We start from the raw sequence: 25,914 nt of genomic DNA, 5'->3' as shown, positions 1-25,914 counted from the left end.
GAATAACTATGCAAAATGTGGTGAACATTGATCGACTCCCGTGACTGCTATAGGACCCCCAAAATATGGCGTCATAATTTTTCCATTTGTTGCTTGTTTACCTCTCAAATAAACATCATTTGTGAGCATTCTAGAGTCCTAATTCAAATCAAACTGAGTGCAGAAGTTAAATTAAAATGTGTAGATGGTATATTGTGGATTATCTTATTTATCATAAATTAGTAATAGCCAGATGGCTGGTGATTATGAAGGCTGTATTTTCACATCGGGCACTCTCAGAGTGTTGGTCACATGACCAAATTGGAGAAACCTGATTGGCCAGTTCCCTGTGTTTTGTAAACATTGCCATGTGATCTGTTCAGTTGACTGCTGCTTGGCATGGTTTCAATAAGCTCAGTCTCAGCTTCTTGGCATGCAGCGACTGGACCAGTCTGTCTACATGCCCAAAAGGTCAATCATCAACTGCAACCCAGCTCTGCAAGTACTAATTGAAAGCAAGCGTGAATATGGGCACTGCAGCCTTTGTTGATTTTCACAAATCGTTTGACTCAGCTGATTGTGTTGCTGTGTAGGACATTTTGAGAATTCAAGGGATCCCCAAGTAGTTGGCCTTTTTTTTTTTTTTTTTTTTTAACTTTTTACCAGGAAATTCTGATGTTCACACATGTTCTGACTCCAAATCTCTTCAAAACCTGAATGGATTGGGTGCCTTTGTTGTGGAGGAAAGGTACACTGAAGCGATGGAGGTTCACCCTCAGGGGAAACATCATTAAAAGTAATGGTTTTCTTTTACCATTCTCTGGCTTTAATAGGTGCCTTAAATCCAATTTGTAGTTTATTAACAATTACAAACTCTCTTCTGTGTTTATCTGAAAGCAGGGAATACAATATAACTTCCTTTCTGGTGTTGTTGATTCTAGAGTCCAGATTGGACACCTCTGAAATATATAGGTGAAGCTTGTAGCCTTATTTGGTATTTTATAGTAATTCAGTTTAATTTTTATTAATTTTAATTTATTTATGTGTAGTACCAAATCACAACACAAGTCATGCCAAGCAAAACACCAAAAAGCTCTCATGAAAGTGTACTGATTTTCGTATTAGTGAGAGTAAACAGGTTTACTCATGTAGTTTACACAGTTATCTGGATCTATGAGTGTTTGTTGTATTTGGCGTAGGCATATTTGTGTGTCTACAAAAATGCTTGTGCATGTGGACCAATGTCTGGCAATTCTGCATGATAAACAATTAAAACATAATCAGTCTTCGCAGATAATTTTTCTATTGATTAATTAATTACTTGAGTGCTGAAGACAAAACCTAGATCACACATCCTCATGTTGACAAACTGGTGACTTAACTCAGACTCAGTTCCAAGGCTGAGATCTACAGTGCTGATGACGAAATGCCGCTATATTGACTAGAAAGCTGTGGGGAACATTCTGACCATTCAAACATGACAGGAACCCTGTAGAACCCAGCTGCCAAGGAACTCTGAACACTTTGTAACTGAAATTGCAAAGAATCCAATGCAATCATGTGATTCGCTTACTGTTTTTGAGTTGTTGATCAACTCATTAGGTGCTCTGATGCTCAGCTGCCTGTGGTGCAACAAAGTACTCAACTACTGTGTCCACCCTCACGGGATGTGTTTACTTCGACAGTGTTACAATCATGCTCAGTGAAGTCACAGCACAACCATGAGGCTAGAAATTCAAAAGTCTATTCACCTCACTCACCAACTCCAGCTCCTCCTCTGTCTGCACAGTCAATGGGGGTAAAAAAAAAAAAAAATACACGGCCATTATGAGTCTATAACTATAAAGACAATTAAGTATGGTGTGTTTCAATGCAATTATACTACTAAAAAGTGTGCCTTAAAGATTGAGAAAAATATTACCATCCACATCTTCAAAATATCTAGTACATATTAAGTCATATGAACTGCATTTCATTAGTTGAATATTGTCTGGTTAAGAAAATCAAAATTCATTATCCAGTAAGATTTAGTTTGACTTCAGTTCCATGCTGGAACTAGTGTTTAGCCTAGCTTACTAGAATGACTGGAGCCAGGGAAAAGAACTAGCCTGGTTGACTGCATGTAGGTATGTGACAAACGTTGCATTCTGCATCAGATGACTTAGGCTTTCAACAATGGTGGCGACATGAGTGTTTGTCCAACAATGGTGTGCAGCAATGCTCTCTAAAAAAAAATTATTTTGTTGTAATCTGTTGTATTTCATTCACTTACACACTTTCTGATGATGTAGTACATATGTCTGCTGTGATTGGTGGAAAAAATTTTGGAACAGCCCATTTCACATCTGTACAATTTTTATTGGAAAATCGCTGTGTGTTCTCTTGATGAAAACCAGCATAGTTTTGATAAAAGGTGAGTAAAGTATTCCTTGTAAAGTAGATAGTATGTTTCTATAGATAGTAGTGAATAACTATGCAAAATGTGGTGAACATTGATCGACTCCCGTGACTGCTATAGGACCCCCAAAATATGGCGTCATAATTTTTCCATTTGTTGCTTGTTTACCTCTCAAATAAACATCATTTGTGAGGATTCTAGAGTCCTAATTCAAATCAAACTGAGTGCAGAAGTTAAATTAAAATGTGTAGATGGTATATTGTGGATTATCTTATTTATCATAAATTAGTAATAGCCAGATGGCTGGTGATTATGAAGGCTGTATTTTCACATCGGGCACTCTCAGAGTGTTGGTCACATGACCAAATTGGAGAAACCTGATTGGCCAGTTCCCTGTGTTTTGTAAACATTGCCATGTGATCTGTTCAGTTGACTGCTGCTTGGCATGGTTTCAATAATAAAATTGTGCTTTTTCAAGTCTGACAGTCATATTTGTTTGTTTTTTAGATAAAGCTATATTTCTTAAGCTTTAAAATGGTGTACTGTTTGTTGAAATTGATAAAGAAACAAGGAAGTTATGCGTCCTCCAGTGACGCCACAAAAGGTCACAAAACCCAAGTCAGTTTCCTGTTGTTTTATATACAATGTCAAGCCACCAACGAGCCTGATTAGGGATCAATTAATTAGCTCTAATGTCCTTAATTTCTGCCCTATGAAGTTTATTCAAGTACCACTGGAAAGGTCTTTGAAAGCTCTTTCCAATGGTGCAGCATAAGAGTTAATCCATGGAATTTGAAATTTTTGTCACATACCTACTGCATATCATAGCTCTGTGAAGGACCAATGATTCACCTGACCTGAAAGTGCTTTCGTCAAAAGTAGTTCAAATACGAGGTCTATTAGAAAAGTATCCGACCTTATTATTTTTTTCAAAAACCATATGGATTTGAATCACGTGTGATTGTGTCAGACAAGCTTGAACCCTCGTGCGCATCCGTAACTTTTTCCACGCCTGTCGGTTGCGTCATTCGCCTGTGAGCAGGCTTTGAGTGAGGAGTGGTCCAGCCTCCTCGGCGGATTTTCATTGTCAGGAAATGGCGGAATGATTTGGGCTTTTTTTCCATCAGAATTTTTTCAGAAACTGTTAGAGACTGGCAGCTGGAAACCATTCGAAAAATTTTATCTGGCTTTCGGTGAAAATTTTACGGGCTTCACAGAGAATAAGGACTGTTACTACAGCTTTAAGGACGGCTTTAAGGACGCTCCGCGCTCCGTGCCGCCATCGAGAGCCACAAACCACCGGATCATTTCTAAACGGATGGCTCTGTGGAGCCGGGACCGTCATGTGCCATTTCTCTGGTTATCACAAGAGCTGGACATCAACCATTTTCCGGCAGATTTCACTTTTAACAAGAGATTTTGTCATGGAAAGCCGAGCGGAGGCTTCACGCGTCACGATGGATTTGCCACTGGAGCGAGACAAAACCACCTCCGTTTTGGTCTCACAGGATGGCTTTGAGATGGCGTTCAGACAGCTGTCGGTGGTTTTTCCATCGAGTGATTATCCGAGAAACTGTGGATGTGCCTGGACATGCCAGAACATGTCCCGTGAGGCTTCATTACGGCGCTGCTTTGCGCCATGCGGCACCGCCGCGATGCGCGAAATTCCTCCGCACGTCTGTCTCAATGTGCCGAAAAAGTGCTGATGTCCACGTCTTTTCACAATTCCTGTGCTAGTCAGACGACGTCCTGGATAAAACACAGCGTCCAGTTTGGAAATGAACGGCACATTCCACTGTTACAGGAGTTTTTGTCATGGAAAGAGGAGCGGCGGTGCCGCATGGCGCACAGCAGCGCCGTGATGAAGCCTCACGGGACATGTTCTGGCATGTCCAGCCACATCCACAATTTCTCAGATAATCACTAGATGGAAAAAGCTGTTCAGACAGCTGTCAGAACGCCATCTCAAAGCCGTCCTGTGAGACCAAAATGGAGGTGGTTTTGTCTCGCTCCAGTAGTGAATCCATCGTGACGCGCGAAGCCTCCGCTCGGCTTTCCATGACAAAATCTCTTGTTAAAAGTGAAATCTGCCGGAAAATGGTTGATGTCCAGCTCTTGTGATAACCAGAGAAATGGCACACGATGGTCACGGATCCAGACAGCCATCCGTTTAGAAATGAAATGGTCGTTCAGCCTGTTGATGGCGGCTTCGGAGCGCGGATCGCTCCACAGCCGCTGGGGGCCGTCCTTAAAGTGACAGTAACACTCCTTATTCTCTACCAAGCCCATAACATTTTCACCGATAGCCAGATAAATTTTTCTAATGGTTTCCAGCTGCCAGTCTCTAACAGTTTCTGAAAAAATTCTGATGGAAAAAAAAGCCCAAATCATTCCGCCATTTCCTGACAATGAAAATCCGCCGAGGGGGCTGGACCACTCCTCACTCAAAGCCTGCTCACAGGCGAATGACGCAACCGACAGGCGTGGAAAAACTCACGCATGCGCACGAGGGTTCAAGCTTGTCTGACGCAATCACACGTGATTCAAATCCATATGGTTTTTGAAAAAAAAAAAAATAAGGTCGGATACTTTTCTAATAGACCTCGTATGCATTCTCTGTTTTATCAAGATATGTTCAATTTTATAGGTAACATAATGACCAAAAAAAAAACAAAACCTTGGTCTTGTGGAATGGTTCCATCAGTAACAGTGAATACTGCTTTTACTTTTATAATGACCATTATATCATACATGTTTATAACGGTCTAATTAATGAAAATGAATCTTCCTATCAGACAAATTAACACACAGTGGTAAAACTACCCAACTAATCTCTGTGGTAGTACTGAAAAAATTTTCTTTATCCACTTCTTACAACTCCCATTTGTGAGATTTAGCAGTTTAGAAGTTTGGTATCTGTTCAAAGGTCTGCTGACACTCATTCAAACAAACAAACCCACCAATCCTATGTTTACCGGACTACTGTGCTCTCTAAATGTAATTTATTTTTAAATTTCTGTACTCATTAAACCCATAAGGTATGTTTTTTCCAGCTATGCACAACAGTTGTTTGTAGGTTTATATACATATATTTATTTTAACATTGGCCAGTTCCAAGATAATCTGTCTCTTTGTTAAGATAGGCCAAACATTACAACTCCTACACCAAATTTAATGGACAGACGAGACATAAACATAGAGCTCACTCTTGGCTGGAGAACAAAGTGGGTTTCTTTCAAAGCTGAGCTATTCTTGAGCCAAACATTTTGTGGCAATAGCTACATAATGAATGCCCAATGTGTAAAATAAAATATATGCTTGTCCAGCTTGTTGAAGTGAATCTTTCAGCTCTGTGGGTTTTATCTGCTCATGTGTAGGGGTCATAGTTCTGCTCTTCTCACCAGCTGAATGAGACTCTTGCTGCCTTGGGAGGTGATGACCCTTAGGTCGGGCTTGCGACTGTTGAGCATCTGAGCGCTGGGCGGAGGTGGCGACTTAGAGGACACTACTTTACCCAGGCTGTTGCCATTGGAGACAGACAGGAGGCCTGGTGACGCCCTTGCACTGATGTAGCCATTTGCTGAAAATAGAAAGACAAAGATGGAGGAATAATAATAACTGTTTGTTTGTGTGCAGGTACATTTCTGTTGTGAATTCCTGTGATTATACAGAACCAAAAAAAAAAAAACAATTCAGCAAAGTTACCTCATTTCAGGTTTATTTAATAACTTTTCTCATCAATTCCTTTGTTTTGGAGATGCCTAAGCACATAAGCTGTAAAATGCAGCGAATGAAGGAATATAGGGCAGCACGGTGGATTAGTGGTTATAGCACTGTTGCCTCACAGCGAGAAGGTCGTGGGTTCAATTCCCGTGGCCTTTCTGTGTGGAGTTTGCATATTCTCCCCGTGTTTGCGTGGGTTTCCTCCGGGTGCTCCGGTTTCCTCCCACATCCAAAGACATGCGGGTTAGGTGGATTGGAGTCTTTAAATTGTCCGTAGGTGTGTGTGTGGGTGTGTCTGTGTTTGTTTGTCTGTTTGTGGCCCCGCGACAGACTGGCGTCCTGTCCTGGGTGTACCCCGCCTCGCGCTCTATGGCTGCTGGGATAGGCTCCAGCCCCCCGCAACCCTTAAATGGACTAAGTGGTAGAAGATGAATGAATGAATGAATGAATGAAGGAATATATAGATAAATGAATGAGTCCACTCCCCACCCACCTCAAACACAATAAATTGTATTGTTTATGTAATATCCCAAAACCTACCTGCCACCTGCTGAATTGTTATTGGATGCCAATTAGATGATGGAAATTAGGAGTAGGTGCTGTTGAATTTACATTTATCTTGACTGCAATCTGCTGGATATGTCTGGGCTTGTTGACGTGAATAATCTTATCGTGTGCATGAAGTGGCATGCAGTGTAAATTAAGTTGGCTTTGCAATTTATTTCATTTCCAAACATTAGGCCTGTTGGATTTGGAAACGACAACTGTTTGCTATAATCATCATCATTAAATAATATTGTTATTAATATTAATAACCTAGTTTCAAGGTAAATATTCTTATTCTTATACAGAGATACTCTGATGTGGGGCTCATATTCAGTGGCTTAATGCGCTTGGTTTCAGTGCAGAAGGTTCCGGGTTCAAATCCCACCCCTGCCACATTTCTCCATGTAATGTGGAGTTGCGTCAGGAAGGGCATCCGGTGTAAAACCTGTGCCAATTCAACATGCAGAGCCACCCTGGATTTGCTGTGGCGACCCCGAGTGCAAACAAGGGAGGAGCCGAAGGGACTTACTAATAAGCAGGACAAGAAAACCAAGACGGGACCAGATCTGAAGGACACTATGCATATATGGAATATTTCATATTTATATTTCACACCAAATAACACTTCAAATGGCATAACTCCAAATCAGCCTTGATATAACTATTAAATAACACTTAAATGTGGATGTTACAGAAGTCATAATATGTTACCTACACCAGACAAAATGCTCCTCACCGCCAGGTTTGAAGAAGCATAAAATCTGTGAAATGCAGGCTGGTACCGCAACATCTGCTGCACAACTGTGTTGGTGTGCAATATTCTGACCAGGTGCAAGCATGGCACAAATCTGACAGCACAGCTACACTTATCACACACTTTCATACAGCAGGTTGCAGCTTAAAGTAAACACAATGGTTTGTAAAATTATTAATCTTGGCAAGCTAACACAGCTAAGGGTGCTTAGCTTATGCTGATGTTGTTTTCAGGTTAACTTTAAAATAGATTTACATATTTTTGACCACTTCATAGTGTGTTCATAGAAAAAAATAGGGAACAACTGCACAGTAAAAATCGCCAGTGTTAGTTTTACACTGGTGATTTTACTGTGTGTGAGAGCAGATGACACGCAACAAAAGCCCACTATTGGTGTTAAATTAATGCAATTACACGGCACATGTTTTCAGCCCCTGTGGTCAATAACAAGACCTGAAACAGTCCCTGCTGGTGAGCTCAAAGAGTTCAACTGTTATTAAGCAATTCATGGGCAACACCAGAATACTTTGTTAAATTTTACCAGAAAATCAAATTATTTTTGCCACCAGTTGCTTTCTGCATCTAGAGTTATTTCTTCCCTCAAACACAAATGGGCATAAATACTCAGTGACACTACCTTTGTAAATGTTAATTTCCTTTTGTGGGAAGCACGGTGGTTTAGTGGTTAGTACTGCTGCCTCACAGCAAGAAGGTCATGAAATCGATTCTTGCCTGTGGCCTTTCTGTGTGGAGTTTGCATGTTCTCCCCATGTTTGCGTGGGTTCCCTCCAGGTGCTCCAGCTTCCTCCCATATCCAAAGACGTGCAGGTTAGATGAATTGGAAACTTTACAATTGTCGGTAGGTGTGCATGTGCGAGCTTGAATGTGTCTGTATGTCTATATGTGGCCTTGTGATAGACTGGTGTCCTGTCCAGGGTGTACTCAGCCTCATGCCCCATGACTGCTGGGATACGCTCCAGCCCCTTTGTGACCCTTAATTGGAGTAAGCGGGTATAGAAAATGGATGGATTTCTTTTTGTAACTTTTATGTATTACATGCCATGTGTTTTTAGACACTTGTTTTAAGGGCTGACACCACTTTGTAGAAGCCAGATTTTTATATTAATTTACACAAATTATGTTCTCCAACGGATCTCCTGTGCCGCTTGTTCATGTGAATGGTGTGAAGCGCGTCTCAAGTTAATAGCTTGTAACTGTTCAGTCTTTTAGGTAGTTTAACCCCTTCTAAACCTGCTTATCCCATCGATGGAAATCACTTTGTATTTGTGAGATACTGAGAAGCCAAAATGAGGCGGGTGGTAGGGGGTTAACTACAACCCCTGGCAAAAATTATGGAATCACCGGCCTCGGAGGATGTTCATTCAGTTGTTTAATTTTGTAGAAAAAAAGCAGATCACAGACATGACAGAAAATTAAAGTCATTTTAAATGGCAACTTTCTGGCTTTAAGAAACACTATAAGAAATCGAGAAAAAAGATTGTGGCAGTCAGTAACGGTTACTTTTTTAGACCAAGCAGAGGAAAAAAATATGGAATCACTCAATTCTGAAGAAAAAATTATGGAATCACCCTGTAAATTTTCATCCCCCAAACTAACACCTGCATCAAATCAGATCTGCTCGTTGACATTGACCCTATGCCATGACATTGACCCTATGTGTCTTTTTGCAAGGAATGTTTTCGCAGTTTTTGCTCAATGGCAAGATGCATTATCATCTTGAAAAATGATTTCATCATCCCCAAACATCCTTTCAATTGTCCAAAATATCAACGTAAACTTGTGCATTTATTGATGATGTAATGACAGCCATCTCCCCAGTGCCTTTACCTGACATGCAGCCCCATATCATCAATGACTGTGGAAATTTACATGTTCTCTTCAGGCAGTCATTATAAATCTCATTGGAACGGCACCAAACAAAAGTTCCAGCATCATCACCTTGCCCAATGCAGATTCGAGATTCATCACTGAATATGACTTTCATCCAGTCATCCACAGTCCACGATTGCTTTTCCTTAGCCCATTGTAACCTTGTTTTTTTTCTGTTTAGGTGTTAATGATGGCTTTCGTTTAGCTTTTCTGTATGTAAATCCCATTTCCTTTAGGCGGTTTCTTACAGTTCGGTCACAGACGTTGACTCCAGTTTCCTCCCATTCGTTCCTCATTTGTTTTGTTGTGCATTTTTCGATTTTTGAGACATATTGCTTTAAGTTTTCTGTCTTGACGCTTTGATGTCTTCCTTGGTCTACCAGTATGTTTGCCTTTAACAACCTTCCCATGTTGTTTGTATTTGGTCCAGAGTTTAGACACAGCTGACTGTGAATAACCAACATCTTTTGCAACATTGCATGATGATTTACTCTTTTAAGAGTTTGATAATCCTCTCCTTTGTTTCAATTGACATCTCTCGTGTTGGAGCCATGATTCATGTCAGTCCACTTGGTGCAACAGCTCTCCAAGGTGTGATCACTCCTTTTTAGATGCAGACTAACGAGCAGATCTGATATGATGCAGGTGTTAGTTTTGGGGATGAAAATTTACAGGGTGATTCCATAATTTTTTCCTCAGAATTGAGTGATTCCATATTTTTTTCCTCTGCTTGGTCTAAAAAAGTAACCGTTACTGACTGCCACAATCTTTTTTTCTTGATTTCTTATAGTGTTTCTTAAAGCCAGAAAGTTGCCATTTTGAAATGACTTTAGTTTTATATCATGTCTGTGATCTGCTTTTTTTCTACAAAATTAAACAACTGAATGAACATCCTCCGAGGCTGGTGATTCCATAATTTTTGCCAGGGGTTGTATATGTGCTTCAATTTAGTTCTAATTTTTACTGTGACTGCTAAAAAACAGTAGGCTATTTACGCGTGTATTTGAGGAGGAGTTAGCTTAGCTTCTGAACTCATGCTAAATACCTGTACTTGGTTCAGAGTTCTGTTTTAGTTGCATGATATTGGTAGAAAAGATGGCTTTCTTAGAGAGTCGTGCACATAAATTAGAGCAACTTATTATTTCACTGGAGTTAGATGTTATGGCACTCCAGATTAGCTTAGTGTCGCGGCAGCCAGTGAGGCCATTGGCATTAGTTGAGCTCTGCCAGTGAGGGTTGATGGTTATTTGACGCCATTGCCTTTGTCTGTTCTTTACAGATTACAAAATTTTCTGGTTTCCTGCAATCCAGCATCAGGGGACTCCAAATGGTTCAAAATGCTCCTGATGGAGTTCTGACTTGGAGAAGAAAATTTGATCATACTACCCCAATTTTGGCCATCCCTTCACTAGCTTCCAGACTGTGTGAGGTAAGATTTTTAAGGTTTTGTTATTCATTCATTCATGAATTCATTTTCAGCTGCTTTCCCGGGGCCGGGTCGTAGTGGGAGAAGCGCAAACACCTCATCTCACACTTCCCTATCCTGTAACTCTTCCTGGAGGATCCTGGGAAGAGATCCCCTGGGATCTGCAAAGAGTTTTGTTATTAACATACGAAATCCTTAATTAGATTACCCTATCTGGCTGATCTAATTAGACCTCCTGTACCAGCTTGTGCTCTGCATTCTCGGGTTGCAGGATTACTGTGAGTTGCAAAGGTTAAAAAGAAGTCAACAGGGCTCAGAACTTTTTCTTGATTAAACTGTTCTGTGGAACAACCTGCCTGCTGAGGGAAAACAGTCTGATTCTGTCGATTCATTCCATTCAAGTCTGTTAAAGACCCTCCTCTGTGCCCTTTCATTTGACTAATATATTAGTGTTATCTTGAACTACTTTTCCCTCCATCATAAATTATGTTACTATTAACTAAGCTAGACTGAATCTCATATCTAAGAGACTGTTCGTGAAGCAATGGGCTTGCTGCCAGCGATAACGTTAGCATCCTGTCTGTTACTCTGATACTTTGCTCCTGAGAAAGAGTGTTCTGTGAGTCATTTGTTCTGGCTGATTTATTCTCTCTCTCTCTCTCTCTCTCTCTGTTCAAAGTGTGATTGATGAAGTCTTCAGTGATGTTTACAATGCAGGAGATTGTCCATCTAGCATTCTCATGTGCTCACACATGGTTTCTGGACCAAAGTCTTTGAACATGAACTCTGCCACTTGTGATGAACTGTGGGTCTTGATGCCCAATATGTTTTTTAACATAGGGACGCTCTTCTGTTTTTGCATGTCTGTTGTATTTTGCTTATTTGGTTCTTGTTATTGTTAGTATGGCTACCCCTCTAAGTCTGGTCTGCTTGAGGTTTCTTCCTCAAAAATCACCCAAGGGATCACTGTTCTCTATATGCTTGCTCAGGGGGATTGGTAGGGTTAGACCTTACACTTGTGAAGTGCCTTGGGGTAACGTATGATGTGAGTTGGTGTTCACCAAATAATACATTTTTGTGTTTGACACAAAATTTTGCTAGACTACAGAATATTGCGCTCGTTTGTCCTTTTTTTACCCACACCTTTTTGTGAAGGGGTGTTAACCATCAAAATGTGAATCAGCTGCAAATCATGAATTAGCTGCAAACCATAATCGCTAAACGTGAATACTGAAAAAATATCTCCCGTGAACGTGAGTCTCGCAAAACGTAAGCCTCAAAAAAATGTGAATTTATTTACGATTTGGTCTTTGTGCTTGGCTGAGGAGTCAATGGTGTGAAGCTACTATCTGTGGGATTATGACTGTGCACCTCTCGCTTTCATTGCACCACGGGGCTTCACTCCACCCTTTGACTCACGCATGTGTTACCTTGACACTTGCACAAATTTGATCCAAGCACTGGCACGCAATCTATGAGCCAATAAGTAAACCTGTTGTAAACTGTGTGCGGCTGCGTGCCAGTGTACAATTTTTTTTAAATGCTCAAAACTTCTGGCATGCATTTATTTCGTGAACATTGCAGAACCTATTCGAAAACACTGCGTGTCATTGTGCGCAGTGCATCTGAACTTGAAGTTGAGATTATAATGAGATGTTACATCTATAATAAACATCATCATCATCTAACTCCTAAGAAGGAATGAAAATGCACTTGTTTGATGAATCCATTACTGTATAAGTATTACAAATAATTACCTTTGACGCAAGATTCCAAATGCGTTCTCCACTGCATGATGCACACGAGACAACCTGCAGCTGTAGATAATTTCTCTGTGATTCTGGGAGTGAAAGAGAATGGTTTCATCAGCCAGGTTCTGAGCGCAAATGCATCTTTGGCTACGAAATGATTATTTTACATAGCGTGGCATCCAGTGGGACAAAGCAGGACGTATTGGCACGAAGACTTGCGCGGCGGTGCAGGTATTAAATTCGCTCAAATTCCCTTTTAGTGGGTGAACAATCCAACACTTGGTGAAGTCTGCTTCATGATGATAGGAAGAGTAGACATCGAAGGATCAAAAAGTGACATTACTATGAACGCTTGGCCGCCACAAGTCAGTTATCCCTGTGGTAACTTTTCTGACACCTCCTGCTTAAAACCCAAAAAGTCAGAAGGATCGTGAGGCCCCACTTTCACAGTCTGTATTCATACTGAAAATCACGATCAAGCAAGCTTTTGCCCTTCTGCTCCACGAAAGGTTTCTGCCCTCCCTAAGTTTGCCTTACCGTTTGACAGGTGTTCCGCCCCAGTCAGACTCCCCACCTACCACTGTCCCCAGAGCAGTTCACGCCCAGTGGGACCAGGTGCTTGACAACACAAATGAGAGCCTGCTCGGGGCCCGCCTCCCCGCCTTACCGAGTGTAGTCACCCCCAACCCCCCCAAAAATTAAAGCTAAAATCTGTAAACTACTTAAACTGAAAGAAAACACATATCATGAATGATATTCATGTTTTGTGACTTATGTTTTGCAAGACCTGCGTTCATGTTTTGTAGTATATTTTATTCACGGTTTGCAGCAAAAATATTAACGGTTCACAGGTATTCACAGTTTGTGTAAATTTTCATTAATGGTTTGCGGATAATTCAAGTATTGCAGTAGATTCAACATGGGTCAACATGGGTATCGCAGCAGGTGGCTCTGCAGAATAAGATTTGTACTATCAATATATGCAGTTCATGGATAATCAACTGGTACTGGATATACAGCGGGTAAAATAAGTATTTAACACTTCATCATTTTTCTCAGTAAATATATTTCTAAAGGTGCTACTGACATGAAATGTTCACCAGATGTCAGTAACAACCCAAGTGTTGTGTGGGCCGCTGAAGAGGAGGTACTGCTGGCCCACCACCACCAGATGGCGCCCTGCTTGGAGTGCGGGCTCCAAGCACGAGAGGGCGTCGGAGCTGCTGGGAGTGACAGCTGTCACTTATCAGCACCAACTGTCACTCATCACCATCACTACAAAGGCCGGACTGCAACTCCACCTCCTCGCCGAGAAATCAGCTACCGAACAAGGTAATTTTCTCTGCGGTGATTATTATTGTGACTTAACAGTGGTCTGTGTGCAGCCATGTTCCTGCGAGGTCTATTTAAGGCTGGATTGGCAGACAGTGAGAGGACGACAGACTTCGTCTCTCACTCCATCCAGGAAGGAGACCAACAGGAGCTGCAGGGGTGATATTGTATCTGGAGGTGGAGGTTCTCCCTCCTGGAGGAACTACTCAGGGAACGATTACTGGGTGTGTCTTCACACACCCACCATTAACTGTTTCTGTTTCTGCCAGCAGTACCTGGTCTGACAGCTGGAGACGGTGGCCACCTGGGACCCAGGACTTGGCGGCACCGGTGTTCTTCAGATCCGTTGGCAGTGGAAGCCGTGTGGGATCCGGTTCTTCTCTGGACAGACGTCTTCTATCCTCGAGCCTGCCCATACGTCACCTTGTGTATGATTGACTGAATCCTCAACTGCAATTGTCTGTATTCCGTTGTGCAATTCACAACATTAAATTGTTACTTTTTGGCTCATCCATTGTCCGTTCATTACCGCCCCCTGTTGTGGGTCCGTGTCACTACACCTTCCCAACACCAAGTAACACACACACACACACACACACACACACACACACACACACACACACACACACACACACACACACACACACACACACACACACACACACACACATATGAAGAAACCAAAACAAAAAGTATGTGTAATAATGTGACATGACAAGAGAAAGTACTGGACACATGAAGAAAGGCAGGTGCAAAAAGGCATGGAATGCCAAGACACCACCTGAACTCTATCAGTAATTAGAAAGCAATCCTGCTCCTTGTCAGTCTAAATTAATATCAGTCCCAACTGATGGCCTATGAAAAGGTGTCTCATTACCAAGGTGTCACACAAGAAACATCTCATGATGGGCAAAAGCAAAGAGCTCCCTCAAGATCTTCATAGCTTTTGATGTTGGAAACCATACGGACGGCATTGGTTACAGAAAGAGTTCTAAACTTCTGAATGTTCAGCGAGCACTATGGAGCCATAATCCAGAAGTAGAAAGAGCATAATTTCACCATACACTGGACACGAGCAAGTGTTCTCGCAAGATTCATGACAGGAATGAAAAGAATTCTCAGAAGAGTTGTCCAAGAGCGAAGGATCACTTGTGTAGAGCAACTGAACAACTGTTTCAAAGAAAACAATAAGTAATGCACACTCACTACGCAAGACTCCATTGCTGCAGAAAAAGAATGGTGAAGCTCATTTAAAGTTTGCTACAAAACATTTAGACAAGCTTGTGAAATACTGGGAGAGTAAAGTCTGGGCAGATGAGACTAAAATTGAACTCTTTGGATGCCATAAGATGCAAAAAAAAAACAAAAAAAAAAAACAAGTTGAGAAAAACAATTACAGCTCTGTGGGAACATGTATTTGTGTGTGAGTGTTCCAACAAGTTGTTACTGTATCACAATCCTGTTTTGTACTAACAGTGATTTTTGTTGTTTGTTGTTTTTGTTGTTACAATGTTACATCACATATTTATACGTGAAATGTAGAATGTTATGAAAACACACACACACACACACACACACACACACACACACACACACACACACACACACACACACACACACACACACACACACACACACACACACACACACACACACACACACACACAACCTGTTAATGACCCTTAAAAATAGTGAAAATATCTCCCCTGTGGTGAGATGATTTCTACCAGCCTCTGATACAATTTCATTTCTGGCTATAAGGCAGTAAAAAAGGATGTTTTTCTTTTTTTTATATATTGCAAATGATGTTTGTGCAGGAAAGAAGCTGGAATTATGCAATTATGCCTTGAAACAATTTTTTTAAACACTCGATCATATAAAGCAAAACAAAAACTAAATCACAAGATAGAAATTTCTACAATTATTTGAATTTTGTTGCTCTAGCCATCTCACAGGTTACAGTGCATCCAGAAAATATTAACAGCGCTTCAATTTTTCCGCGTTTTACGTTACAGCCTTCTTCCAAAATGGAGTAAATTCATTTTTCCCCACTCAAAATTCTACACACAACACCCCATAATGATAACATGAAACACCCCATAATGATAACATGACATTTTTTGACATTTGAAAAATTAAAATTTTTTGCAAATTTATTAAAAATAAATAGTAAGAAATCACATGTACATAAGTATTCACACCTAATACAACCCCTGGCAAAAATTATGGAATCACCGGCCTCGGAGGATGTTCATTCAGTTGTTTAATTTTGTAGAAGAAAAGGCAGATCACAGACATGACACAAAACTAAAGTCATTTCAAATGGCAACTTTCTGGCTTTACGAAACACTATAAGAAATCAGGAAAAAAAATTGTGGCAGTCAGTAACGGTTACTTTTTTAGACCAAGCAGAGGGAAAAAAATATGGAATCACTCAATTCTGAGGAAAAAATTATGGAATCATGAAAAACAAAAGAACGCTCCAACACATCACTAGGATTTTGTTGCACCACCTCTGGCTTTTATAACAGCTTGCAGTCTCTGAGGCATGGACTTAATGAGTGACAAACAGTACTCTTCATCAATCTGGCTCCAACTTTCTCTGATTGCTGTTGCCAGATCAGCTTTGCAGGTTGGAGACTTGTCATGGACCATTTTCTTCAACTTCCACCAAAGATTTTTAATTGGATTAAGATCCGGACTATTTGCAGGCCATGACATTGACCCTATGTGTCTTTTTGCAAGGAATGTTTTCACAGTTTTTGCTCTATGGCAAGATGCATTATCATCTTGAAAAATGATTTCATCATCCCCAAACATCCTTAGATTGATGGGATAAGAAAAGTGTCCAAAATATCAACGTAAACTTGTGCATTTATTGATGATGTAATGACAGCCATCTCCGCAGTGCCTTTACCTGACATGCAGCCCCATATCATCAATGACTGTGGACATTTACATGTTCTCTTCAGGCAGTCATCTTTATAAATCTCATTGGAACAGCACCAAACAAAAGTTCCAGCATCATCACCTTGCCCAATGCAGATTCGAGATTCATCACTGAATATGACTTTCATCCAGTCATCCACAGTCCACGATTGCTTTTCCTTAGCCCATTGTAACCTTGTTTTTTTTCTGTTTAGGTGTTAATGATGGCTTTCGTTTAGCTTTTCTGTATGTAAATCCCATTTCCTTTAGGCAGTTTTTTACAGTTCGGTCACAGACGTTGACTCCAGTTTCCTCCCATTCATTCCTCATTTGTTTTGTTGTGCATTTTCGATTTTTGAGACATATTGCTTTAAGTTTTCTGTCTTGACGCTTTGATGTCTTCCTTGGTCTACCAGTATGTTTGCCTTTAACAACCTTCCCATGTTGTTTGTATTCGTTCCAGAGTTTAGACACAGCTGACTGAACAACCAACATCTTTTGCAACACTGCGTGATGATTTACCCTCTTTTAAGAGTTTGATAATCCTCTCCTTTGTTTCAATTGACATCTCTCGTGTTGGAGCCATGATTCATGTCAGTCCACTTGGTGCAACAGATCTCCAAGGTGTGATCACTCCTTTTTAGATGCAGACTAACGAGTAGATCTGATTTGATGCAGGTGTTAGTTTTGGGGATGAAACTTTACAGGGTGATTCCATAATTTTTCATCAGAATTGAGTGAGTCCATTTTTTTCCCTCTGCTTGGTCTAAAAAAGTAACCGTTACTGACTGCCACTATTTTTTTCCTGATTTCTTACAGTGTTTCTTAAAGCCAGAAAGTTGCCATTTGAAATGAGTTTAATTTTGTGTCATGTCTGTGATCTGCTTTTTTTCTACAAAATTAAACAACTGAATGAACATCCTCTGAGGCCGGTGATTCCAAAATTTTTGCTGGGGGTTGTACTACGTTGATGCACCTTTGGTAGCAATTGCCACCTCAAATCTTTTTAAAGGGATGCCACAAGCTTGGCGCACACATCTTTCAGCAGTTTTTCCCATTCCTCTTTGCAGCACCTCACAAGCTCCATCAGGTTGGATGGGGCGCGTGGGTGCACAGCCATTTTCAGATCGGAATCAGGTCTGGGCTCTGGCTGGGCCACTGAAGGACATTCACAGAGTTGTCCTGAAGCCACTCCTTTGATATCTTGGTTGTGGGCTTAGTGTCACTGACCTGCTGAAAGATGAACCGTCGCCCCAATCTGAGGTCAACAGGGTTGTGGAGCACCTCTTCATCCAGGATGTCTCTGTACATTGCTGCATTCATCTTTCCCTCAATCCTGTCTAGTCTCCCAGTTCCTGCCGCTGAAAAAAAAATCTCCACAGCATGATGCTGCCACCACCATGGTTCACTGTAGGGATGGTATTGGCTAGCTGATAAGCGGTGCCTGGTTTCCTCCAAATATGACGCCTGGCATTGACGACAAAGTGTTCAATCTTTGTCTCATCAGAACAGACAGTTTTGTTTCTCATGGTCTGAGAGACCTTCAAGTGCCTTTTGGCAAACTCCAGGTGGGCTGTCATGTGACTTTTACTAAGGAGTGGCTTCCATCTGACCTATCATAATCTAATCTACCATACAGGCCTCAACTTCAATTAATTTTCAATTCAATTTCAATTAAATTGAAAATAAATTGAAAGGCCCGATTGGTGGATTGCTGCAGAGATTGTTGCCCTTCTGGGAGGTTCTCCTCTCTCCACAGAATGCTGGAGCTCTGACAGAGTGACCATTGGGTTCTTCGTCACGTTCCCGACTGAAGCCCTTCTCCCTGACCGCTTAGTTTAGATGGGCGGCCAGCTCCAGGAAGAGTCCTGGTGGATCCGAACTTCTTCCATTTATGGATGGTGGAGGTCACTGTGCTCATTGGGACCTTCAAAGCAGCAGAAATGTTTCTGTACCCCAGATTTGTGCTTAGAGACAATCCTGTCTCAGAGGTCTACAGACAATTCCTTCGACTTCATGCTTGGTTTGTGCTCTGATGTGCACTGTCACCTGTGGGACCTTATATATAGACAGGTGTGTGCCATCCAAATCATGTGTAATCAACTGACTTTACCCCAGATGGTGTCCAGTTAAGCTGTCGAAACATCTCAAAGATGATCAGTGGAAACAGGATACAAGTGAGTTCAATTTTGAGCTTCATGGCAAAGGCTGTGAGTGCATGTGATTTTTAGTTTAAATTTTTTTTATTCTTAACAGAGCTGCAAAAATAAAATAAAAAAACCTTTTTCACATTGTCATTATGGAGTATATTGTGTTCAGTATTTTGAAGGAAAAAAAAAAATTTCATCCATTTTAGAATAACGCTGTAACATAAAATAATTTGTAGAAAAAAGTGCAGTGCTGTATTCCAGCAACATAACAAGCTGCATTACACAACATTACGCCTGTTCAACACACCCTCCTTTGAAATAGTAACATGGCCTCATTCCACATTACTATGGTGAAACACAACACTTGCTGTGAAAGGAACAATAACACCGGTCTACACTCCATAGGGACAGAGCGACTTATTTGTTTGTGCTTTAAAGTTGTGCCTGCTTTTAAGAAGAATTGTAAAAATATAATTTAGAAAAAAATAATAAACTATAAATTTGTATTTATACTTAAATTTGCAATCCATATATAATCACAAAAATAACCAGGTCAGGTCAGAGAGCATGCCCTGGTGCTGCATCCATCACAGTACAGAACCGCTGTGGGTCCACAAGGATCCCCACGCTAACAATATTTAAAACATGTCTCACATTCCAAGTAACACACAAAACAACAATTACAATGAGGTTGGTAAGATTTTTTCTGCTTCTGTTAAAAGTTTACACCCCTGTTCCACAGCGCACTGTTCTCTTATGATCACACACAATCCAAAAAAAGTGGAAAAACAGGATGAAGCTGCTTACTCCAGCTTGCCTCTTAACAGACTGGCTTACAAAGTTCAGACCTGGCAACTGGCTGGCTTTTAAAGTGCAGACCTGGCAACCAGCCCAAAAATTAAAGGAAGGAGCTGTGTCCGCCTGTGCCCTCAGCCAGAACTGCAACAAATGCTGCTTCTGCATCAATTTTTTTCCCCAGTGGAACAGTACAAATTTCAATCTGTATTCACTAAAAATACCCCGTTTAAAGTCATTCAAACACGATTGAAGCTGTTAAGACTATGAGCACCAAGACTTTACCACACACTAGCGACAATTTGGCGAATTGGGATGAAATTATTCACAGCTTGAAAATTTCAACCCGACTTCAAATCTGGTGCAGATAATTGTCGTAACTACTACATGTATCACGTTTGTTTCAGACTGATAAAGAGGGATCAAGAAGTTACTGTGACACTTCAAAACATGTCCCTGATTTGCTTTGGGATGCAACAGGAAGTAACAACGCTCTGTGGAATAGCCCCCTTATTTAGATTTGTAGTACGCACGGGTGCCTGACTGATGAAGGCCTCAGTAGATGGAGAAGGCCAAGGTGACGCCCTGGCTGCAGCAGATAAATGGTTATTTTAGAGATGCGGGGATGGATTGTTCGTTTACCTGGGTGGTTTCCACCGAGGACCCAAGGGGATTCTGTGGTGGCATGGAAGCAGCTAAGTGCAGCACCAGCGCATGCTCCCAGACTTGACTTGACAGGTCCATAAGTACTTGGACAGTGACACATTTGTGTCATTTTCTCTTTGTACACCACCATAATGGAATTGAAATTAAACAAAAGATGTAGCTGTAGTGTAGTCTTTATCTTTAGTTCAAGGGTTTAAAAACAAACAAACAAAAAACCCCCCACTACATTAATCATTTAGGAATAACAGCCACCAACAGTCCCAAAATTTCTATTTCATATTGTTGAGAATGGTTCTGTTTCTAATGTTTAAATTCAAGCTGTCTACATCAATGAAGACTAGGAGTACTGAAATGAATCTAATTATTAATTACACTTTGGTTCACTAAGTAACTCAGGAAACAGTTATTTTCACACCAAGTGTAAGTTGGTGTCGAACAACTTCTCACCTTCAAGAAATGAAATCACAGTTAAAAATGCTTTTTGTTGTTAAATGACAAAAAAATTATTTGGGACAAAAGGGGGCCAGGGAAAAATATTCACAGCACAGTTAGAGCATGTGTCCATCATGCATTTTTAATGCACAACTTCATTCCCACGACTTCACCAAAATCGAATCAGTTCGTCTGCCCAGGAGGAACCAACACATTATGAAGCGTTTACTGTTTATTGTTATTATGTTCACAAGAATGCCTGCACAGACAAACAGTCACACACAAGAATAGCAACATTATGTCCCAGAAAACATGCTCATAGTGCTGGTACACAAAAATACAGACTGGACTTTTAAAGCGTTTTGTAACTGTTAAAGGACATGTCACACTAAACTCACAACAATTTAGATTTAGGCTGTTAGTGACCATCCGATGATCCACCGGGATTACTTTGTGCACTTTCGTGACTGGTTTCAATGTATACGGCATTCACAGCACACAGCTACAGAGATTTCAGAAAACAAAGTAATCGTGAATACTCTTGTGTTTACGACAGCAGTGATGTAGCTATTAGAAATGTCCCAGCATGTGCTTGAATGGAATGTAGCTGCTAATGTGAAGAACTGAGGCACAGATAAATTCCAAAGTTAACATAAGTGTGATGTTGTGTTATGACTCGTTTTTTAAATGATAACTGTTAATTTTGATGCAGTCACTGTAAAAGCAGCAGCCGTGAGAACATTTAGTGCGCCTGCACGGCATTCAGTCATAAACGCAGTGTTACAATCAAAACAAAAGGCTTATAAGTGTTGTATATAACTGAAAAATCAAATATATAATCTGTGTGATCAGCCTGTGAAAAATGTTGTAAAATAAACATAAACTCTAGCAGTTCCACTGAAGAGAACACAAAGCAAAAGAGGGGAAAAATGAATATGCCACTCACTCACCCAGTTGTAAAAATTTACGAATGTAAAGCCCACCATCAAAGAAGCCCCCACACACAATCGCGTGCGACAGCTAGTCAGAGAACATGTGCATGTCCACGATAAACCAGCCAGAGAACATGTCCAGGTCCACTATCAATGCTCACACGGATAGCCAGCAGAGAACATGCCCAGGTTCAAAATAAGTCCTCACGCATGCTTTGTGCGCAGGATTGCCACCAGAGAATAATGTCCGACAGCAACACTGCCTTCAGCTAAAGTTCTGTCATGACTGTGGCAGTTATAGTCCATCTCCCGAATAAAATGTATTCTGACTTTTCCAGTGTTACAAATACATGTGCGTGTCCAGGCAGTATGTAAAAACAGAGTGGTGGAGACAGTCCACATCCATCATGTTCACAGCAGCAGTAAACCAGCATCCTGTGACACAAACAGCATGTCACAAGACAGACTCTGAAAAAGTTAAGCGTTTCGGGGTGAAATGTATTATCTCCTCTCCAATTCCGAGCCATCATTTTCAAAGAAAAGCTCAGAAGCTTTGTTATCGGACATAACTGCATTTGTTTCTCTCTGTCAGCCATCGCGATGTTTCTGCTCATTCTAAAATGAACGTCACACGCCGAGAAATGCAGAGAATTGCAGAGAATTGCAGAGTAAGACAGAAATGCACCTGTTAACTCACTCAGGGAGAGCAATAAAAAAAAGCATCAGATACCACTAATTATTAATGCATGTGCGCGGAGAGATTTACAATCATGAGCACTTCGATGTTGTGTTACTAACTGGGACGTTAAAAAACGTGCGATATGTCCTTAAAATTTGCATAATCCGTATATTGGTAATAAAAAAAAAGTTTTCCTCTTTGCTTATGGACTTTTGAACAGATAAGAGAAATAATATCAAAAATTAAGACCAACCATTATCACCACAGAGACATGAGAGGTTGGAGGGTGTTTATGGGTGTCATGACATCATGTTTCCAGCAGACAGCGGCCTACCCATGCCGAGGTTAAAAGAAGCGTTTGACACAAATATAGAGCCAGTCAGTGTGAAGAAAGAGGGACAGCAGGGACTTTCCCATCTCCCTCTCTCTCACTCACTCACAGACACACACACACACACACACACACACACACACACACACACACACACACACACACACACACACACACACACACACACACACACACACACACACACACACACACACACACACACACACACACACACACACACACACACACACACACAGGATGTGTAAGCTAAATCTGACAACACAACAACCTCTCTACTATCAGATCACTGGGTGAGAGAGGGGAGGAGAGGTGAGGAAGAACATGGAGGCAGCAGTAAAGGAAGTGAGAATGAACAGATGGGTGAGGAAATGGAAGGGGTGAGAAAGGGGAGGGTGATGAACAGGGGTTTAGGTATACACAGAGAGAAAGAATGAGGATTATGATGAAGAAAAGAGGAGGAGCTGGGAGGAACGACAGCCGGCAAAGACGCTGTGCAAAGAGAGACATTTAAATCACTGACTGGTTTTTCTTCGTGACTTCTGCTAAACAGGAAAACAAACAAAACATTATTATTTTTCTGTAAAATAGAAACATAAAAACATTTCAAATGGGAAGAAGAATGGAGGAGTGGCATAAGATAGGCAAGGACAAAACAGAGAACAATACTACAAAAGGAAGGAGAAAATAAAAAGGAGAAAAGAAGCACTAGGGAAGGAAGAAAAACTGTAGAAGGAAAGAGGAAGTGAGGAAAAAGGCAAGGAAGAAAGAAGCCATGTAACAACAGTAAAGCAATGGAAGAAGTCAGAGACAGAGGACTTATAGAAGACAAAAAGGGTGCAGGAAAAAAAAAGTATAGCCGAAATAAGGTATAGCAAACTGTGTGTGTGTGCATGTGCATGCGTAGACACACGTGGTGCGCTTGTTTACAGATGGAATGAGTGAGTCACACAGACACAGGTCAGTGTGTCCGTTTTGTTTCTTTGCTCATCCAGTGTTTGCATGGACTTTTAAAAGTGTCTTTTAACATGTGCTCCTCTCTGTGTTTGTGTGAGCGTCTCCTATTACATGAGATCGGGCGTGGGAATGTGTGGCATGCCGGGTGACGTCAATGGTGACATTCCTAGTGCACCGAGTCCCTGGACAACAGCTGAGAATGACACAAATGAGAGAAGGAGGGAGAGGAGAGCAAGCGGAAAAGACTGGACGAGCAAAAAGAGGAGGAGATGAGGTGGGAGAAGCAGGGGTGTAAAGAGGAGTTGGACACGTACAAAGTTAAGACAGGAGAAAATGTATGAATAAGACAAGAGAGGGAACAGAAGAAAACAGAAGAAGGGAAGAGAGATGAAGTAAAGGGAATGAATATAAACAAAGAAAAAAGGACAAAAGGAGACATGGCAAAAGACATCAAAGAGAGGAAAAGGAGAAGATGATGAGGGAGGGGACTGAGGACAGGAATGAGTGAGACTAAAGAGAATGGCATGAGGGAGAGGAGAAACAAAGAGGAGAGGAAAAGACAGGACAGCTGAAAAGAAATAAGGGATGGGAGGAAGAAAAGCAAAAATAAAGTGAGTGAAGGAAATCACATTTGAGAATGAAAATAAAGGCCGACTATAAAGGATAAGAATTAGGGAAAGGTGAAAAAGTGAGGTAGGGAGGAGCAGGCTGCAACATCGATCAGGTCACCGGAGCTGCGTTTTGGCACGAGAGGGTGTTGAGTTTCGACAGACGAAGGAGTCGTGACTCCGTTAGACTGAGCTGCAGGGACTCTAACAAGAACACCCAACCACAGAAATGACCTTGTTACTACACAATGAAATAACCACTACGGAAAAGCACAAGTCTACATATGGTTAGTGCTCTTGGTTTCAGTGCGGAAGGTTTGCGGTTCAAACCCCACACCTGCCACATTTCTAAATGTAATGTGGAGTTGCGTCAGGAAGGGCATCCGGCATAAAACTTGTGCCAAATCAACATGCAGAACCGCACTGGATCTGCTGTGGCGACCCCGAGTGAAAACAAGGAGCAGCCAAAGGGACTTACTAATAATGTGTTTATGTTACATCTCTTTCTCCTACTACAAGATGCTTTACTGACTGGTGGGGTTACAGAAAAGGATCTATTTAATTTTCTCTCGAGTCCCACCACACTACCACCAGAAGGAGCACTGTCCACACAGGGAGGGAAGCTACTGAGTTTGACACTGTGTCCCATTTTAATACTAATGGAGTTCAGGGGAATTAATTTCTTCATATCCAGTGAAGCTGACTGGGTCAAGAATGAAAAGGAGACTACAACTAAGTTACATAAGCTTCCAACATCCAGTCAGATTTAAAAAAAAAGCAATTTGTATTTAGTATACGGTGCATCCAGAAAGTATTCACATTTTGTTATGTTAGTCTTATTCCAAACCGGATGAAATTCAGTTTTTTTCCCTTAACATTCTATACACAATACCACATAACATGACAATGTGAAATAAGCTTTCTTTTTTAGATTTTTGCAAATTTATTAAGTAGTCACAGCCTTTGTCATGAAGTTTGGGTGCCTCCTGTTTCTTCTGATCATCCTTGAGATGTTTCTACAGCTTAACTGCAGTCCACTGTGCTCTCAATAAGCACAGTGGCCCCCATCATCCATAAATGAAAGAAGTTCGGATCCACCAGGACTCTTCCTCAGGGCTGTGAAATGAAAATTGTGAAATCCGAGGCAAATTCGCAGGAGGTCTAGGGGGTGCACCCCCCCGAGGAGCTGGGGTGCAGGGCCTTATGGGGCCTCAGAAATCAAATTAAATTTTCATCTACTGATACATTTTCAATATCTCCAGGAAGAACAAATCTCAAAAAAAAAAGAAAAAAAAAGAAAAGGTGTATATCTAAATGATCCTAGATTCGACCTTTCATTTGAACCGTCAATGATCATGTTGAAATAACAGAACATGACGTGGAAGTAGTGCCTGGTATGATTTTCCTTTTAATTGTAAACCAAATTATGCCTTAACTCAGAACAATTAAACTACATGAAATTCATGAAGACTGAAAAGACTGTTACAGCATTTCAAAAACCACAGCTAAAGATTGTAGACTATTTTAAAAATCAGGGTATCAATAAAATACCTTATAGTAAAAAAGCCACACATTCTTGTGTAAATTCCTGTAAATCCACTCAAAGCCACAATGTCTTT

The 25,914-nt window shown here is 41.0% G+C and overlaps 1 protein-coding gene across 1 annotated transcript in view; it reads right to left on the bottom strand.

The window, feature by feature from the left end:
- The window catches only part of mef2d (myocyte enhancer factor 2d), a 297,569-nt gene that overhangs the window by 37,417 nt on the left and 234,238 nt on the right, over window positions 1-25,914 (bottom strand). Inside the window, 2 exon segments of the mRNA XM_034174391.1 lie at window positions 1,731-1,760; window positions 5,779-5,957. Coding sequence (XP_034030282.1) covers window positions 1,731-1,760; window positions 5,779-5,957 — 209 coding nt within the window.

This window comes from Thalassophryne amazonica, chromosome 7 (genome assembly GCF_902500255.1).
Source record: "Thalassophryne amazonica chromosome 7, fThaAma1.1, whole genome shotgun sequence".
In the NCBI taxonomy this organism is placed as follows: domain Eukaryota; kingdom Metazoa; phylum Chordata; class Actinopteri; order Batrachoidiformes; family Batrachoididae; genus Thalassophryne; species Thalassophryne amazonica.
Note: the sequence above shows the minus strand (reverse complement) of the source record. Positions and strands in the feature narration are given on the sequence as shown.